This window comes from Serinus canaria, chromosome 1A, assembly GCF_022539315.1.
Source record: "Serinus canaria isolate serCan28SL12 chromosome 1A, serCan2020, whole genome shotgun sequence".
NCBI lineage: Eukaryota > Metazoa > Chordata > Aves > Passeriformes > Fringillidae > Serinus > Serinus canaria.
The window spans coordinates 20093716-20114263 of record NC_066314.1 but is presented as its reverse complement, the minus strand read 5'-3'; the positions used below and the strand labels follow the sequence as shown (position 1 = coordinate 20114263).

The 20548-nt window shown below is 36.4% G+C and overlaps 1 protein-coding gene across 1 annotated transcript in view; it reads right to left on the bottom strand.

Annotated features, from left to right (window-relative positions):
* Positions 1-20548, bottom strand: part of GRM8 (glutamate metabotropic receptor 8) — a 308738-nt gene that overhangs the window by 57646 nt on the left and 230544 nt on the right. Inside the window, exon 7 of the mRNA XM_050970061.1 lies at positions 7938-8074. Within this exon, the coding sequence (XP_050826018.1) occupies positions 7938-8074 (137 nt within the window). The remainder of the gene's footprint in view (positions 1-7937; positions 8075-20548) is intronic.

Here is a 20548-nt window from a genome sequence, read left to right as displayed (position 1 = left end):
TACCATTTTTACAAAGGATGAACACAAAAAGCTATAAAATATCTACCATCCATTCAAGAACCCTGTGACAAATTCATAGTCAAACATACAACTTCAACTTCATTATTTGTTTGAGGAACCTGACTTTCACTCACCCTGACAAGGTGAGAAAAAAGTCACTATTCATCCTAACTCTCAAGCAGAGACTCTTTCACTGGCAATTTCCTATCATTCTAATGAAGAAAAAATGGTTATCAAATTTCAGGACATTTTCCCAGCAGCTATGTTTTATCCATTTTCTGTTTTGTTTATGTGTTTGTTTTTCTATAGAGAATCAGTCAAGAAGTCTATTTCATTGAGGGGGAAAAAAGACTATTAGGACCAAAGTAAAAAACCTTCAGAAGTTGTCATTCTTCTTCATTTCTTCCAAGGTCATTGGTTCTTGAATCTAAGTTCTGTTTTGATTTTCAGTCGTGTCTGAGATAGTTTCTGTCCAATATGGGTACTTCTGAAAATCATTCAATGCTCTTTTAACATCTGTATTCAGCCCATTTCCTCTCCATCAGAAAGCTTTTTATATCAATACAACCCGTAACCTTTCAATAGCATTAAATCTCAGTTTTATTCCATGTTTCTTGTATTTTTCGTCTTGTATCCACTTCTCATTTACTGCGCCCTACTGTTGACTTATCTTTTTAATCTAGAATTCGTCCTCAGCAGACACAATTTTCATATTGACCTAACAGTAGGGAAACCCAAATCCTGAGTCATACTACTTGACCAGTGCTAAGATCAGGACTAGTTTTGTGAAACCTATCTAGTCTAGAAACCATAAGAGTCTCTTCTATTTTTAGCCTTTTGTAGAATAAAGAAAGATAACAGTACAATTTTGAGAAGAACAGAAGAACCTAAAACATTTTTGCTTGTCTCATTTAGTTTTATTTTTAACCCAGCATCAAAAATTTTCAGTCAAACGACATGGGTTTGTTAGAGTGAAAGTTTGAACTCTACTGCCTTATTACATGCAGGCAGCAGAACACCCTGCAGGCCATATGATTGTCATATTTTGTTTATAGATATAATCATATACAGCACCAAGTGCTTTTGTTGTGTATTTCACTGTACTGTGCTCTTTTGTTCAACACAGGGCTTAGGTTCAGCATTTTAAAAACATCTATCAATTATATAATAGCCACCACAGGAAAAGCAGAGGCTTTCTGACTTCTTTAATGAAATACAGTGGCCTACAGCAAAGCTTTAAACTTATTTAATGCAGTTACGGAAAACATCAGAACTTTGTTGAGTCATTTTCTTTTACCATGTCACAAGAAAGGGAACTAATGGATTTTGAATCTGTAACTTCCAAAAATAATTGACTAATTTCAGCGTTGATGGATTCCTTCAGTATTAGATACAAGACATGAGGCCTAGAAAAGAAGAGAAATCAAATACTGATTCAAATCTCTTTATGATCTGGCTGCCTGAAGGGAAGCTCACTGTCACTGTGAGGTTCCAAATTTTTACTAGTTCACCAATCACTGTGCTTAAGGCTGATGGTGGTTATGGCTGTCTCTCTGATAGTTCATCACATCAGTGTAATTTTAATTTATAGTTTTCGCCATAAATCAAGATCATTATGGAAAAATGGATGCCCCTGAGTCTTTTACATCCTCAGTGCCTACACCCCATAAATGTGAAAGCTTATGCATCTTATTATTTCTAAGAAAATTTTTGAAATCTGTTCTTGTAAAATCTCTTTTTTATTTTAACAGAACTCTCGTGCTCTGGTGAAAAACAAAACACACAAAAATCCCAAACAAAACAACAAAACAAATACAAGTGAATTCTGTGTTTAAAATCCACTGTTTTCACTTGAAGCACAGAATCATAGAAGGGCCTGTGCTCAAAGCAACCAGAAAGATCATCTAGTTCCAACCCCTCTGCTATGATCAGGTCCAGCCTTCTCTAGACCAGGTTGCTTCGAATCCCATCCAACCCAGCCATGAAGAGCTCCATGAAACATGCAGGGGGTTTATAGGCTTTGGATTTTTCTTAGGAGTAGTATCACACAAGTTGATATCCACTTGAGCATTTTAACTGCATCAGCTAAATGTGTGATTTTGAAATCACCCGTAATTGTGTCTGCCTGAAGACTCATCAGAAGATTAAAATCACTAACTTGGAGGAATATGGATTTAAATCTACATATTTCTTTCATACTGGGGTCTTTAAACACAGACTTTGGTAGATCGAAATAATGTATAAGCTTGAAATGCAATCTTAGATTGTTTCAAATTGTATTTTAAAATATGTGTGATGTTTTTTTTTAAGTCAAATATTAGATTTTAAAATTCTTTAACATTTCAACTTTTCTTTTTCCAGCTGGTACTTAGCTTTAAAAACAGAGCATTTTAAAATGCATTTAGAACATTTTAAAATAAATGTCCAGAGCAAAAAAGAAATGAACCAAAACAAACTGAAAGGGTTTCTAAGGAAAGGAACTCAGGAAGTCATAACTTTAGGACTGGGACTATTTCCATCTACTGCCACTGACAAAAGCCACCAGTCATCTGTGTCTCACCCTAATAACAGCACATGCAATACAGAACACAGTTTCTAAGGGTGAGTTCATTATTAATCATAAAAAGAACTTGATTCAAATTATAAGTGCAAGGAAAAACAAGCTTGTTTCTAACATCTTTACTTGTACAGATATTACATGGTTGAGAGCTCAGATTTGCTAAACCCACACATTTGGAGAGAACTTTTGTGTGTGACCTGGTATGTAAAATACTGTTGCAATATGAATAAAACATAACTTTTGCAGAAAAAGTTACCTTTGCCTGGATTTTTATTCATCATAAAAAACTTGGGTTTTTGTTTTTTTTTTTGGAAGAAAGCATTTTAACTATCAGACTTAAAATTAGGTTATCTTTTTTCTGCTGATGAAGAAAATAAAATTATGACAGTTAACGTATCGGCAATGAGCAGAAGTTCTAAGACAATTATTTCTTCCTTTAAAATCATACTAAAAGTTTAAAAGGTCTGGTTGTTTCCAGTATATTAAGATCACTTAAAGTTAGGAAACCTTGGAGAATAAAAGGACTTGACCAAAAAATGTATAAATTTACATGGTCAGAATCATAAGACAATCAGGTTCTTTGAGATTATTGTTGGACATTTCTAAATATTTGCTTTCAGAATTTCCTTGTGTCTGTCAAAGACTGAGATACCTTATTCAAACTCAATAATCGTGCAAAAATTTTAATTTGGAAGATCGTTAATGTTTCTTAATTTATCCTCTGTATCAGTATTGTCATGCATTTGTTTTGTAAGTATTACAAGAGTAGGACTGATCAGAAGGCATGAAGTGCCTGTATCTGGAAGCCATAGTTGCTTCAGAGGAAATTTAAAAGGTCAGTTGGCCTAAAGGAGAGCATTAATGCTGCTGAAGTGTCCATGAAGAAACAGCATCAGAGCTAGAAGGGTCTCTGCAGCTGGTGAAGCCTGCTGAGAAACAATCCCTTAGGGAGCGTGATACAGAGTCTTTATCCAGCCAGTCAGCACTTTCTGCCCAAAGGGAAAACAGCACTGCAATGAGACAGGAACAAGTCTGAAGCTTGTCAAGGACCCTGCAGAGTCAGTTTCTGGCTTTGAGGAGCCAGAGACATCAGCAGAGCAACCCTGAATCCTGACTGTGGTGGCCAGAAAAAGACTGGGGCTGGCTACCAGCTGAGTAGCCACAGCCCAGACAACAAACCTGCAGCCAAAATATGATATAAATCAGCAAAGAGCATCTTAAAGAAAAGGAAAATTAAAAAGTAGGGGCAATGAGGAAATCAGAAATAGAAAAGGGAAACCTTTCAATTAAGTTATTTAGATGGAAGATACATTCTAGTTTGTCTTACACTAATTTTTCAAGGGTTGAACTGGACTAAAAACCTGATACTTTCAAGATTTATTTTTCTGACAGGGAAAATGAACAGATTAATAAAAACTATACATTTTCTGAAGCACAATACCAGCTGCATAGATGAACATAATCATAAACACATCATAGCTATAACTTGTTACCACACCATTTGAGGAAGAAATAACTGCTAAAACCAGAGTAGAGGTATCTACAGAGGATATCTAGCTTAAAAATATTCACTAAAAATCATAGTTACATGAGTCTTCATTAAAAGTAAACTAGAGAAGAAAGGGTACGGGGAGGGGGGAAGCATTATATTTTAAAAGCATCTCCTTTAAAGAGCAGTAGGGTAAAACTTGTTCTGCCATCTTAATACTGCTTCACTTTCAATAAATATAGATGTTTTCACAGAAACTAATGAAAACATCCACTGTGTTCCCTATGATTCATTGGCAATCAAAAGCACTTCATAATTTGCAATATGATGATCTGGAGTATTGACAATCATTCAAAAAGATTGCTTGGTTTTAATATATTTTGTCTAGTGAGAGGAAGCAACAGCTTTGCCACAGCAGATCATCATCTGTCATAGCTGCCATCAACACCTGCTAAGAGTTTAGTGAGTGTGCAGGAGGAGGGAGCCCTGGCCCATGTGAGCAGGGCTGTGCAGCAGAGCAGGACCCTAACACTAGGCTGGGAGCAGAAGTTTGCACTGCAGGGCACTCTGCCAGCCACTCATATCTTCACAACTCCACATACTGGAGACAGAGCCTGCCTGAGAGTTGGAAAAACCAGTTGCATCCAGCATGTGAGCTCATGGTGGAGAAAAAAGAGAGCCAAACAACATTCTAACATATCCTTAACTAATGAGAGGCAATGAGGGCATCCTTAGATAAATCCTTTCCTGTTAGATTTGTGCTCAATGTGGTTAGCACAATGTGGTTTCTGTATATGAGTACCCATCAATCCAATCATATTTCAGAGTTCCCCCGAGTACATGTACATGAGGCAGAAATAATGGGACTGAAAAACTACAGGCTTAATGAAAAATTTAGAAGTCTAGGGGGAGATAGAAAAAGGCAGATCATAATGAAACTAAAATTGAAGCAAATTTTTTCATATCTTTTTTGATATTACTATATAACTGTTATGTTAGTACTAGCATTTGTGCAAAATGTGTGTATCAGTTTTTTGAGTTAATTTAATAAACATTAACTTTTCAGAAAAATGTAGCAATTTTAAAAATCTGGAATGTATTCCATAATAGTTATGATAAGAATCTAACTGCAGCCTTTTCCAGAAATTAATGTTTAATATTAAACTTGTTTAACCTTTTTTTTTCCTTTCATGCCTTTCAACAGATATCTTCAGGTTAGTGATGGGAAATAACAGTGCCACACAAACTGTAACACATAGCTTCTGTTGGTAGGATTTTTTTCTATTTGGGCAAAGTAACTAAATGAATGAGTCCCTGACAAGTAGTTACAGATATTAAATTGTAGATATGCTAAAGTGGTTTAACAGCTGTGGATGGAAATGGGAAGCTATCATATGTGTTATTGTGGATAGCACTCAGATAATTATTGCAAAATAGTCTGAGCAGGAGAATAATTTGTAAATATTTACTGCACTGTCTTTGTTACTCTTCATCAGGAACCTCTCACATGGAAAAACAGAGATATTTGAAACCTTCTTTTTGTGGTTTGATTGAATTTTCTGCATAAACTTGCCTTGGTGTATTTAGTCTTCAATTCACACTGTTGCCCTTCTCATCAGCCTTTAGCAAAACAACATTGGTATTTGCAGAGGTACCCAAACAGCTAACACTAGTATATTATCATCTAATAAAGAAAGAGATTAAATTCATTTTTCTTCTCTCTTTGCATGAAGACATCTTCTTCCAGAAAGTACCCTGGACCCAAAAATTTCTAAAATTAAACTTTGATGCCTATTTGTCATACAAATCTATGCAAGATATCCTCTGAATTTTGTTGGGACAGCAATTTTCAACCCAAATATAATTCCATGAACAGATGGAATTTAACTACCCAAAATTTGCAAAAGAGATTAAGACAGCAACTAAAAACACCATCTAAAGATGGGTAAATTGTGGGTTTTTATTCCTCCTGCTGTGAAGTAATCAGGGACAAGACAAATCCTAGTTATTCATGTAGAAAACCACCAAAGTCTCCCTTTATATACAAGGAATATTTTTATTGCAGTAGTTCATCATCCCAATGTTTTAACTAAATCAGAAGTGGTTAGAATTCAAACTTGTCTCTTATGAAACATATTTCTATCTTCTTATATTATTTGAAATACCTGGGCAATTTACCTGCCCCCATCATTTTGTCTGATACCTTTTTTTAAAGGAAAAGTTATTATTTCCTTGCCTAGTTTATTAATCTCTCTGAGGAATAACAGATTTAAAAATGATTTGAAGATATCATCTGAAGGAGCTGATAACTACACAACCCATCTGACTTGATAATATGAAGAATTTTATTCAGGCTATTGTGCAATCTTTTACTGTCTTCTTAAGAACAGAAGAGAAGTGCTTTGTTCTGCCAACTGACAGAGAATAAATAATTTTTTTAAACTGTTTATAATATTTTAATCCTCAAATGAGTATTCTCCAATGTTAGTATCATAATCTGATTGGTAGAACCATAGAATCATTTAGGTTGAAAAGACATGTAAATCATCAAGTCTAACCTTTCGCCTAACATGGCCAAATCCACCACTAAACTATGTCCCTAAAGGCCACATCTACGTATGTTTTAAATACCCCCAGCGATGGTGACCACTTCCCTGGGCAACCTGTTCCAATGCTTGATCACCCTTTCAGTGAAGAAATTTTTTCTAATGTCTGATCTAAGCCTCCACTGGTGCAACTTCCAGTAGTTTCTCCTATCTCATCACTTCTTTCTTTCAGGTAGATGTAGAGAGCAGTAAATTCTCCCCTGAGGCTCCTTTTCTACCTAACAGAATAACTAAGCCCAGTTTCCTCACTCAACTCTCACAAGACCTGTGCTCCAGACCCTTCACTAGCTTCATTGACCTTTTCTGGACATGCCCCAACCCCTCAATGTCTTGCAGCATTCAAGGGGAACTTTACTGATCTCTACAACTACTTGAAAGAAAGTTGTAGACAGGTGGAGGTCAGTCTTTTCTCCAGGGTGATAGAAATGGTTTCAAGTTGTGCCAAGATAGGTTTAGATTTCATAACAGGAAAAAATTCTTCCACTCTAAGGGTGGTCAAGCAATGGAATGGTGGTGAGGCTGTGCAGGGAAGTGATGGAATCACCATCCCTGAAGATATTCAAAAGACTTAGAGATGTGGCCTTGTGGCCATGGTTTGGTGGTGGTCCTAGCAGTGTTTGATTGACAGTTGGACTCAACTGCCTTAGGGGTTTATGCCAACCTTAATGATTCCATGATTCTATCAGCTGCAGCCTCTCCAGCACCAGGTGCAGAGGGACAGTCACTGCCCTGGTCCTGCTGGCCTCACTATTTCAGATACAGCCAAGATGCCATAGGTATTCTTAGCCACCTGGGCACACTCCAGCTCCTGATCAGCTGTGTCAACCAACACTCCCAGGACCTTTTTTGCTGGGCAGTTTTCCAGCCACTTTGCCCCCAGACTGTTGGGGGTGTGACCCAAGCGCAGGACTCATCCCTCCACCTCGTTGAACCTCATCTAACTGGCCATGGCAAGCAATCCAGCCTGTCTGAGTGCTCTGCAGAGCCTTTTGCTCTCCAGCAGATCAACACTCCTGCTCAACTTGGCTCTTGTCTGCAAATTTACTGAGGGTGCACAAGATCACCTTGTCCAGATCATTGATAGAGGCATTAAACAGGACCCAGTACTGACCCCAGGGGAACCCCACTTGTGACCAGCTGCTAACTGGATGTAACTCCATTCACTGTCATCTCTGGATGGCTTGGCCCTCCAGCCAGTGTTTTACTCAGTGAACAGTGTGCCCATCCAAGTCATGACCAGCCAGTTTCAGCAGGACAGTTCTAAGGCAAACACTGTACTTACATTTAGATGAAGTTGATTACTCCACTGACCAATTACTTTGTATTCTGTACTCTTGTTGGTGATTTGATACTGAAAAATATCATAGCGTCCAGGAGCATCTCCATTTTCATTGAAAACAACTGGTGTTCCAGCACTCCCTGAAAAACATATTAAACTCAATGAATACCTCTAAAGGAATTTTAAAAATATATATTAAGGAAAAAATTCTAATTAGAAATTGAACAGGTTCTCCATAATACAGATATAGTATGATAATAAATTCAAAAACCTCCCCAAAACAAAATGTATGATATTATCATCATCACAAAATCTACCCTATGAATATATGAAAATAATTTTAAAATATAGCCCTTTGCTGTCTTTTTCTCTGGTTATTTTGTTGAGCATGTTTTGTGTGTGTATTATAGAACATTAGTAAATTCTAGGATAAAACAGAAATGAAGAAATTTCTTTTGACATGAAGAAAGACATAATTTCACTTTAGGATGTGTATACTTGGCAGCAGGCAAAAAATAGCAATCTTGTAATGAACTACATTAAAAATTTCCCAGTTAAGTCCAAAAACATTGGTAATATCCTTAACTTAGGAGCCAATACTCATAAAATACCTTGAGTTGCAAATGTTTAAGTTGTGTCACAGTAAATATGCTGTTTCTAACGCTGACCACCTATGAAAAAGTATTTTATCAAAATAAATTAAGTACATCAGCTGTGCTTGTTGCTCTCTCCTCTATACCTGACACTGCTTGACAGAAAAGGCCATTGCTGAAGCTGTCAAAAGTTATAAATCGACACTGTTCTTATTCGATCAACAAAATGTTCAAAGATTGAAAACTACCTTGGCAACCAGACCAGCCAAATTAGAACACACTTTTATGGATTCCCTCAAGGTGACATCAAGGACCTACACTCGTGCAGAGACCTTTCAAAAGCTACAACCCTTCCCCAAATTTTTATTTATAGGTGAATCATATTTATGGTTGAGGCCCATTGAAGAAAAATTCAAGTATGCTAATGTTCTATTTCAGTGACTGGAGATGAATTTTATCTTTACTGAGGAAAAAACACAAAACACCACAAAATGCCCCCACAATGTTTCCATGTTTCTTCATGTAAACACCCAAGAAAAGAATAGCCAGTTTGTAGTAAATTCCTACACTATAACCCCTTGTTAATGTATCACCTAGAGGCACTAAGTCCACTGGGAGTGGTTTCCAGAGAATGAAAAAAAAAAAAAAACCTTGAAATTCTGGGTACATATCAAGCAGAAATAAGCTAGTAGAAGTAGGAGCAGTCTACACACTCCAAGATTTCAACATAAATTCTTCTCGTATGTCTGTCTCTCTCCCATATGAAGTATTTTTTTCTCTAAAGAATTTTTTTGTATAACATCTTTCATATAAAATTGATATCCAGTGAAATAAACAGTGTTTTGAGAGTGACAAGTGGCACATTAAATATTGTGCCAATTTCACAGTTCTGCCAGAAAAATTCTGGCTGCAAAAATTGGACGTGAGCAACCATGGAAGAAGAGTATCAAAAATTATGTGTGGTAAAGACTTAAGACCCCATGAAGATAGAAGAGACTCTACAGAAAATTTTGGAAAGCTCTTCATGCTTTGCTCCCAATTCTTTTGACAGAATGAAGGGCAAGAAAAATCCCAGTCTACAATCTTTCAGCAATGAAATTACTCTTCACTTCTCACACAGCAGGTTGATGCAATAAATTTCTTTCTTCCAACAAACAGGTACTCAGCTGTTGTTGGTTTATAGTTATGGAGGTAACCTTCAAAACATTACTGTATAGTAACAATAGAATTCATCTTTCCACTCAGCAGCATTTGAAGACCTCATGGAAAAACAGTCATTTTTATGAACAACTAGGAAATGTTCTTGGTATGTCTTATGATCAATGGGAAGATAATTATAAACATTAATATTCTCAGCCATAAGAGTGTGAGCTTATAATATATGGCTGGCTTTAGAAACATCTGGTGGATTTGGTTAGGATGAAGTTGTTTTTTTCATAGTAGGTTGACTGGGGCTCTGATTTGGATTTGTGCTAAAAACTGTTGACAACACATGGATTTTTTTAGCTATTTCTGAGCAGCATTTACACAGAGTCAAGGTGTTTTCTGCTTTTCATCCCACTCCACCCTTGGGGAGGCTGGAGATACACAAGGAGTTGGGAGGGGACCAATAATAACAGATGACCCCACCTGACTCCAGGGATATTCTCTACCATAAAACATCGCGTTCAGCATATAAACCTGGGGAAAAAGAAGGAAGGAGACATTTGGGGAGATGGCACTAAGTCACTCACTCTATGTCTGACGCTTTCCTGGTGATGACTGAACACCTGTCTGCCCATAGCATGCGGTGAAAGAAGTCCTTTTACTTTGCTTATGTGTGCAGTTTTTTCTTCACTTATTAAACTGGCTTTATCTCAACCCATCTGTTTTCTCAACTTTACCTTTTCAGTTCTCTCCCCAGTCCAGCTGGTGGGGGAGGGAGCAAGCCTGTGTGATGCTCAGCTGCAGGGGTTAATCCATAACACACGTACAAGGTGACTGACTAGTCCAAACCAGAACGATCTTTCCTTTTTGGTGGTAGTACTGTTCTCAGCTAGAGCACAACAGCATCTCATGCTGAGCACCACAATCAACAGGGACATAGCAACTTGCTAAATTCAGCAGCCTCTCCAACTGAGTCCAGCAAGATTTTTCCCATGAGGCAAAAGTCAAACAACCTTTGTCAGGTTAATAAAATCAGGCTTGCTAAAAGCTGGAATAAGTCACAGAAGATTTACACTCCCTAACACTGAGAAAAAACCACATTCTTTTGTTAAACAGCAGATTTTAGAAAGTGCAGTAAAAGCCACAGTGCCTGCTCTAAAGTGTATTTGACTGTGTTTTAGCAATGCTGCCATAACTTGTATATTTTGTTAACAAGGAAACTATTGCTTTAATCCATGTCTTGTTATATTCATATTCCATTGAGGAATGAAGCATTTAATGAACTATAACTAGGAGGTATGCATGACTGGATTGTGCTAATAAACCATTAGCTGCATAACCAGGAAAGCAATGTCAAAGGCATTTGAAGAAAACCTATGGATTTGACCAGTGGTTCCCAAAATAATGACTGCAAGGTGGTAGCAGAAGTCTTGAAAATGAAAGGACAGAATGAAAGCGTAAGACAAACTAGATGCCTCAAGGCTATAAACAAACTACCAAGGGTTAATTAATATTCTTTAAAAATGTTGATCTCATCTGAAGAAAAATATACCCTGGTGAATGATCTGAATGAAGAGTGCATCTGAGAATGGATTATCCTCAAATTGAAAAGGTTTTCTAAGAAAATATACTTTGTTGGAGAGTCCATCAAATTAAAGTGTATACTTCTGTGGGAAAACTGATTAACACTGTAGAGACAGCAGATGACAAACCATGTGGAGAAGCACTGTAGCTGACCATGACAACTAATCTCATGTGAGGAGGCAAACTTGGATTCAGTATACGGCACTTGAACAAATGCTGTGGAAGTATCCAAGTGTCTCTTTTTCTGTAAAACCAGATATGCAGAACTGAGCACTCTTGGTATCTGGTACTGCCACATAGACTCTATCATTACCAATGCAGGGAATTGCATAGTTCAAGTTTAAGACAGAATTTAAATGCTCCTCTTGTTAATCATTGAGGTCTACCTACAGAACTTAAATTTAACACACTGAAGAAAGAAAGCAACACAGAATAAATCAAAGACCTGAGGTAGTGAGTCAGGACTACATAAATTACAGCTTAGATATAAAGTACTTTGGAAAACCACAACAAACAGTTCTTGAGTAGGGTAATTATACTAGAAAACGAGCTTGGCTACCTTCATTTGAGAACCACATTCATTGGAAACCATCATAGGAAAAATGTTACTTTCGCTTAGGATAAATGTTCCTATAATGCTAGTGTAGACCACCGTAGAGAACAGAGAAAGCACAATACTTTTTTAGAAACAATTTCACTGATTTAAATTTTAAAAATGTTTTTAAAGCAATCATTTAATAAAATAGCTAAAGAAAAATGAGGGAACTATGTCTTTGAGCATTTTCATATTTTATTCTAAATATGGTTATGTTGCCCTGTGTAATTTTAACTCATAAATGACTCCGGTAATTGTATTTAATCGGTCACCATTTTAACTCAATTTTTAATTTATTCTGGATGTTTAGAACAAAAGTACCTGGTAGAACTTCCAGACTACTATGAGCTTGGCTAACTATGGAAAATCATGCACGAGCTTTCACATTCTTCATCTCTCCTTCATACCAATGTTTTTCAGTTTGATTTGGGTTGGGTTGGGTTTTTTTAATATAAAGCCATAATTACTAACTTATTTTGAGATCTGTTTCAGAAGTGTCTCTTTGCTGAGCAAAGGACTTATTTACAATTTTTAGGTATAAAGTAATATTCTGGTACTGAAAGAAATTCTGCCTCCTCCTTCCCACTTTGCAGCAATCAGCATTAATCAATGGTGAGTGTTAAACTAGCACCTCATCTAGACATTTCAGAATGTTTCTGTGACCTCAGCTGTTTATTAGCCTTTCAAAATTCAGGTTAAAATAACCAGAAAAGTTATTTTGAGAAGAAAAAATGGTAGCATGTATGAGGTTTTTAAATCTGATTCAAGGCTGTGATGGACCCTTTTGAATTTTTAATGCCTTATATAGATATCAAGGAGGATGCTTTCTGATAAGCAGCTGTTGTAGTACAGGTCCTTTGTGCACTGGACTTGAAAATTCACATTCATCTGAAGATATCTTTAAACATGTACCTTGATATACTTGAGATGCTGCTCAGCAACTACCTAATCCTTCATGTGCCTACTTTGTCAAATTACATTTCACATGATTCTAAAATATCTCCTCTTGCACTGCAGACTGTAATAGTAGATCCCTGTGAGGTTACAGCGTGCACTTGGCCAATGCCTTCCAGTGAAATTATCTTTACATTTCATAAAGTGGAAAAGAAGTGGATTTACTTGTAAACCACAAGTTCATGTATAGTACAGTTCATGTATAGTACTGCATATAAAAATGATTAATATGTAAAAGTTCTTAAATTAAGAACAGCACTGAGCCTTATTTAAAAAAAAATCTTTTAAATTAAATCAACAAACTTGGATCCTCTTATATGAAAATCTTTTAAAAATTTTTTGAGGCCCTGTTACTTCAGTACATTGACAAAAGTATAGAAAAGTGGTTGTGCTGATAAGTCTCTCAACTGCCATTTTCAGAATATTCCAACTCTAGTGGAGCAGATTTAATTATAAAGCGTGATGCCAAATACAAATATTTTATTTATGAAATCATGTGTCTATGGATTTATATTAATTTCTTTTTTTAAAAATTTAAGTTAAATTTACTTAAGCTGAGTCTTCATCCTTTGAGCTGTTCCACATAAATGACTTTATCTGCTATGAGTCTAAAGAAGGAAGCCTGGATTCAATTGTAGGCTTAGGATCATGGAAGTCAAGCAGCTATGTAGTGCACTGTAACACAATTAACTATTGGGTATCAAAACTTCAGAGTGCACCATCTCTTAGCATTCAGCTTAATGGAAAGACTTTTCAGATTTATAGGATCAACTCTTATCTCGCTAATTCATTCAAATAGTTCCAAGTACTAGAATTAAGGGTTCAGATTTTTTTTTTAAATTATCATTTCATTCTAAGTAGGTTTTAAAAGGAAAAAGTACTTCAGAGATGTACATTAATTTAATTGTTCTCAGGAAAGTAAAAAGAGGGAGAATAACCATCTGAACTTTCAGTACCAAAAGTTCCCAGAGGAAAAAAATACATAAAGAAAAATTAAGCAAGATGTTAGTCAATGAGACAAATGAAATAGAAGTTTGAAATGGAAATAATGGAAAGATTAAATGCTGGCTGTTATAACATTTAATAGGAAAAAAACCCCACAGAAAATTATAAACAACTAATCAGAACTAGCAAAAGTGAATTTGTGAAGGTCAGGCTGTCAGAGAAAGAATATACAGAGTACTAAGCTATGTGAGGTTTGTAACAAATGAAGTCATTATCTGCTCAATCTCCACACAGCAGACATTTTAAAACAATGAGCAAAATGAGCAACGTGGCTACTAAAATATAAAATGATGATTTTCTTACACCCATGCAAAATCTGAAAAGACTTCCTTTCATGCTTACCCTACATGTTTCAGTTCAATATTAGGACAATAAAACAAGTTTTCATCCAGTTGCATTGAATACAGACCTTTACTGACATTTTAAATATCCTAAGATACCGGATACATCCACACAGATATGCAGAATATGCATATGACAGAGAATCTGTGCCTTTCTGAGGCAGCAGCTGGAGGCCAGATGGATACCCTGGGGTATCTTAAATGGTATTTGATGCCCATGTTTAGGCAATTTATCTTACTTACCACAGGGCAAATTGTGGCTGTTCATGTATGAATGCACAAAATAGAATGAAAGAGAAACTAGGAGTGCTACAAGAAATGAATTATATACAGATTTAGGGTATATGTAATACAAATTATGGTGGTATCCTTTACAAAGCTTATAGAGAAAGTAAAAAATTTAGTATTGAAAAAAACAGATATAAATGAATTTAGGTCAGGCAGCACAACTTTGCAATTTTGAAGCTGATGGATGTGATTTTGCACAGAAGCATATAATTTATTTGATGTCTTGGTCCTCAGCATAGTGAAAAAATTAAAATTGTGTATTTCTGTGAAAGGAACAGTTCATTCCACTCTTGTATAACATCAGTACGGGCAAGTACAGTAAGCCCATGGTATTTAAAATAACAAATAACTAAAAGTGCTTTTTTCCTTACAGAATCTATTACAGCTTCTTCCCACATCAGGCACAGAGACAAGCACCATAAAACCTACCCTGACATGAATAAAATTCAGACATGACACTGAACTCTAGACATCAACAATATAAAAGTAGTAAAAAGTAATTTGCTCCATCATTAATTAGTTGGTGTAACAGTGGATTTTAAAAGTAGTTATTTAAATGCAAACTCTGGTTCATGTAGTCCTTCAGCTACAACTTCAAGTATATAGAGGAGAAAAATTAATCTACATTTTCCTTGTTCCCCACATTCTCTCTTCCAGAATCTGCTATTGGCCACTCTCAACCAATATACTACAGTGGTGACATTTTTATTCTCTCCTTCTAACAAATAACTTAACCCAGAATATAAAAATACAGAACTCTAGCTCCTCTCCTTATAGCACCTTGAGTCTACTATCAGAAAATATGTATATCTGTAATACAACTGTATCACGGGTAAAATTTTAAGATTAAATTTTGAGTTTTGCCAGATAAAGAATTAAATTGGTAGACGCCAGTCTGTCACCTTCTATGGTGATACAGAATTGAGCAGGCAGTTTTGTGTCTCCCAGGCTGGAGTCAGCCTATTCTCTGCTCAACAAGTCTATGCCTTGAGCTCTCCTATTGTATTTGCTGGGTTTTCCCAGACAAAGGAAGGAATGATGAATTTGACTGCATGTTCTAAGAAGGCTAATTTATTATATTATATTAAAGAATGCTATACTAAACTATATTAAACAGAGAAAGGATACTTAGTGAAGGCTAAAAAGATAATAATGAAAATTCATGACTCTCTCCAGAGCCCCAACACAGCTTGGCACTATTTGGCCAAAGAGTGGAAACAACCCACAGCAGAAACCAATGAAAAAACCACCTGTTGGAAAACAATCTCCATACACATTCTAAAGGAGCAAAACAAAGGAGAAGCAAATCAGGTAATTATCGTTTTCTTTTTTCTCTGAGGCTTCTCAGCTTCCCAAGAGAAAAATCCTGGGCAGAAGGATTTTTCAGAAAATGTAAACGTGACACTTTCCTCCCAGTGGTGGGACAATACTGTGTGAATGACCTTCCCTACTCCACTGCTAGCAGGGAGGGGTAGGAGTAGCTGAGCTACTTCACAGGTAGGTGCTACAGCAAGGGAGGAACTATCACTGTGGCCTTGTCTGAAGCATCCATCAATCCTAGGAAAAGAATGTGATGAATGAGGTTCTGATGGAGAAGGAGCTACCAAAGAAGAGAAAACAAGCCCCTTTGAACCTTCACTGCCCCCTTAGCTTTGTTCCTTTCACCTCTGGAAAAGAGACAGCTCTGTCCACAAGTGGGAGGGGGTTTTGAGGAGAAGAGAGGAGGGAGAGAGTGAGACAAAAATCAGGCTGTTCCCTACTTGTAGCCAAAAAGCTCAGTGCTACCAGCATATTTGAAAGAATAGAGCTTCTTTTTATTCTGCACTCAAAAAATCCATAGAGAGAGGTTTCATCTTAAAATCTACAGCATATATTGTGAGCCAGAGAAGATTGATTCAGTTCTACAGCTGAAGAATCCAGCAAGTAAAAAAAGCCAACAGGCTCAGGGAACGGATATTGTATGCAATGGGAACAGATCACTCAATCCCCTAAAGATCAACACATGGTATAAAATTCAACTGAGAGATAAAGATTACTCTAGTAACGTACTAAAATAGTAGCAGGGTGATTTGACATCATCTAGTACAAGCTAACAGCTTGTTCTGAAAGAGGAAGTTATAAGAAGGTGGTTAGGTTTCTCATATAAAAATGTGTGAATAGATGCATAAAGTTTTGTTTGCACATTATTATAGACTGGATAGTATCAAATTCTCTTTGGTGGAAAATGGTGATTTTAATGTTATCAAGTACATGTGCATATTTTGGTTTTAAATGTTGTGGTTGGGCATTCTTTTCTCTTTTTAAATGTATTTTTCAGCACAAGTAGTAGCAAGCACATTTCTTGTAGTCCCTCTGAGAAGAGTTCAGGGTTATGATTTTCCACAAAAAAAAAAAGAAAAAAAAAAAAGTAGCTGACACATATGCTGGGACATAAGTGGGAGTGAAAGTGTGAGGAATCTTTTCCACAGATACAACCACAAGTAATTTTTTAGAATTACTAAAATGAATGTCTACTTTAAGCAGACATGAATTTCTTTATTAAATCAGGATCACCTGCAGACCCCAGCAACACAAGCATGTTATGGAAACATTCCCAGATTAAAAGGGTTTTCATACCATTTATTTATGTTGTCATGATTCTTCTGGGAAAAAAAAAACCAAAACAAAAAACCTTCTTTCAAGAAGCTGTTGCTATATAAAGCCATGAAAGAGATCAGAAGAGATTGAGGACATTCAGGAGTGTCCAAGATATTATGCAACTTTTTTTACCTAAAACTCTAATTGGCTAGGAAGCACAGAATAATTGTCTTCTGACCAAAAATTATTTGTCTATCTCAGCGTGTGCAAGGACTCACCAAGACATATTTGAGAACTACATGGCATGAAGAGCTTGGGTGCCTCCTGCCCATATCTGCCCTCACCATTAACTATTGTGAGATACCAAGGATCCTATTTATCCTACTTGTTCCATTTTTCCTGCTCTGTGGGACTATTTGGTTAGGGTTTTGTTGTGCTTCAATCCCCCTTCCTTTTATTTTTTGGGGGACAGGGGAAGGTTGTTGTTTTGGTTTTGTTGTTTAGGATGGTTTTTGTTGGTTTTGTTTTACTAGTCCCAGAAAGATGTACTTATTTCAGCACTGCTGACTGCAGCCACATATTTTTTTGTCAGGTTTCAGGTAAGAGCCTATCAAGCTGACAATTGACAGAGTGTCTTTCAGGTGACACCAGACTTTTCTCATCAGCCTGCAAGTACTGAATGTGAGAAGGCAGAGATGAGTTACAGCTGTCCATTTCAGACTCCAGTCTGAGCATTTACTTCATGCCAGGATGAAAACACACCAAGCAGATCCATCCATACATACATACCTCTGTGAACTTCAGGAGTCAAAGGACACCAAGATAAAGTGTTTTAGATAAGGAAACAACTTCATTAATACCAGTAACTCACAAGTGCCTGTACAGTCTCAGAAAGAAAGATTTCTTCCCTTTCAACTCCAGAAGAATCCCTCTGCTATGGAACCACAAGAGAGAAGGGAAATGTGGAGCTCAGTGAAAGTTGTACCCAAAAGGTAGTTGGGCTCATACAAGGAAGATGATCAAAGAAAGCCATACACTATAGGAATCAATGCAGACTGTGATCTGCAGGAACTAGTTAAGCTGCAAGGGCTGTCTGCAGAAAAAAGTGGGCATCTGAAGATCCATCTATATTTCTAGGTGCTTTTGGACAAATGTTTTAGAGTTTGTCCAGCTTCTCAAGCAACTCCTTGGTGTTAATAGGTTCCTGAGGCCAGTGAAAAGCAAATAAAAGTTCTCTGCCTCAGGTAACAGTAGCCTGGGGAGTGAGGCAGTATCCTGGTGAGTAAAGAGAACCATCCTTAGAGTAATTGTAAAAATGTCAAAAAAAATGGGAAATGGTCCAGCTAACAGGCTTCGTCCTCAACACATGGATTGCTCTGCCAGTGCCAAGAGAGCTTTTATTTGTGATTTTGCTCCTCTGTCTCCAGGCTCTTGGAAGTCCTAGACCATAGCCATAGTTCTCAGATATCATTAAAGACATATTAGCATTCTGTTATTTCTTTTCAAAGCCTTCATTATTTTTCCAGATGTGATATATTGCTAGAATAAAAATGAACAGAAAACAAGCAAACAAAATCAGTGTCATGTAATCATAATTGAAACAACAGATTGCAGAGAGAATGAAGGAACATTTCCTATTTAAGGCTTTTATGCAATGTAGTTAGTTTACCAAAAAAACGCAACATACAAACCCACAGCCAAAAGCAATTAACTTTAAGAGTGTTCTGAAAGCACATAAATAATTTAAGACTTCTCAAACAAGACACATCTGTGTGCTTAACATTGTCTCATTGGGATTGTCATTATGTAACAGACATTAGTCCATTAACATTTAGTTAGCAGACACCTGAAACTTAAATTCCATTTTCTTCTCTGTCTAACCAAGCATCCCGTGCAGTTTATTATGACCAATGTACTCTCAGTCACCCATGAGGATAGTTCATCTTGCTGAACAAGATCCTACTTGACATTGAGCTATTTCCTGTTTGTTCCTGGAATGCAATCAGCTGTGTGTTAATTAAAATAATTAAACAGGTTAAAAGTATATCAGGGCATTTCCTAATATCGATTTCTATCACTTGTCAGGGATGAAACACAACCTTCCTACCAATGCTTTAGGTGGGGCTTAAACTCTGGCATTTAGTGAGTACAACGTTCCGAAGAGGAACTGTTAAATATCCATAAACCATTTTGTAGCTCGATTTCTTTTGTGCAGTCTAAATCCAAAATGAACTAAGTCACACAACTGAACACATATACACACACTCACAGAGATGCAGGCCACGCTTCAATTACCACAAAAAAACTGGAGAGGCATCAAATAGAAACATCACTCTCGGAATCATAGCTTTAAATTTTCCAAAGTATCCAAGGTAATGTTATTTCAGCCTCATGACCTTGTCATGTCTCATTCTCTGATGTTTCTAGAATGCAAAACCATCTAATACAATTCACAACAAACGTTACGTTATTCATTAAAGTATTACCTTGTGCCAGAAGGAGGGAAAGACTACAAAGCTGTTACTGAGAATCCTGATGTTCATGTAAAAAATGCTTGAAATTCCTGAGTCCTTCAAGTCTGCACAGCAATAATTAATATACTCCAATCAAAGGATAAGTAATTTATAGGATTTTGCTATCTTGTTTCTTTGCAATTACAACAACCATTAGTGAGCAACTGATGTCCACTGAAAATTTACTTTGTTGCTATGGTTATTTTAAGGCAATTGTAAAGCTACTAATCTCCAAAGACATAAAACTATATTAATGCTATAAAACATTTAAGAAGTTGTTTTAGTTTACAATGTTTTACAATCCGTTTATGGGTCACAGTTTTAGTGAAAAACTGACTTAAATTTGGAAGTAATTTAAAACACCTATAACTTATATACTCACGCCCATGCTTCCCACTTTTTAAAGACCCTGCTTTAGAGATCATACAGACTATCTGGGAGGTAAGTCCATGGAATCTTTCAGTATTAAATTTTCAGAAACTTATATACGAATGTCTATATTAATTTTTATACCTTTATGGTGTTTGTGAAGGAGTATAACTGGGCTTTTTTCACTGACTCTTGCCTAGGATACAAGGTTTTTCACCTGTTTAAATGGATCGTATTTGAAGTTGTTGATATCTGGGGCAGTAATTTACTTTTACTGAAGACAAATGGGGACAATTTTTTTAACAGGAAAACAAGTTTTATTAGAAGAACAAAATATTCTTTGAACAGCTGATCTCTCCATTCAAGGAAACTGGTGATGAGTGTTCTTCAGTGAGATATTTTTTACAGGTGCTGTTCTGTATTAATCTTAGGGAACACAGGCCATATTGTCAATCTAGTAAGGCTTGAGGTTGCACATCTCAATCTCATCTACTGGTATGAGAAATTGCCATTCCAAAAACTGTCAGTAGAAATAACTATTAGTGGAATAATAGCTGTCAGTAGAAATAATAACATTTTTAGTATTACTGAAATTTTACGGCTAATCTCAAAAAACTTCATTTTGGTCCCAGATACTAAATTCATGTAA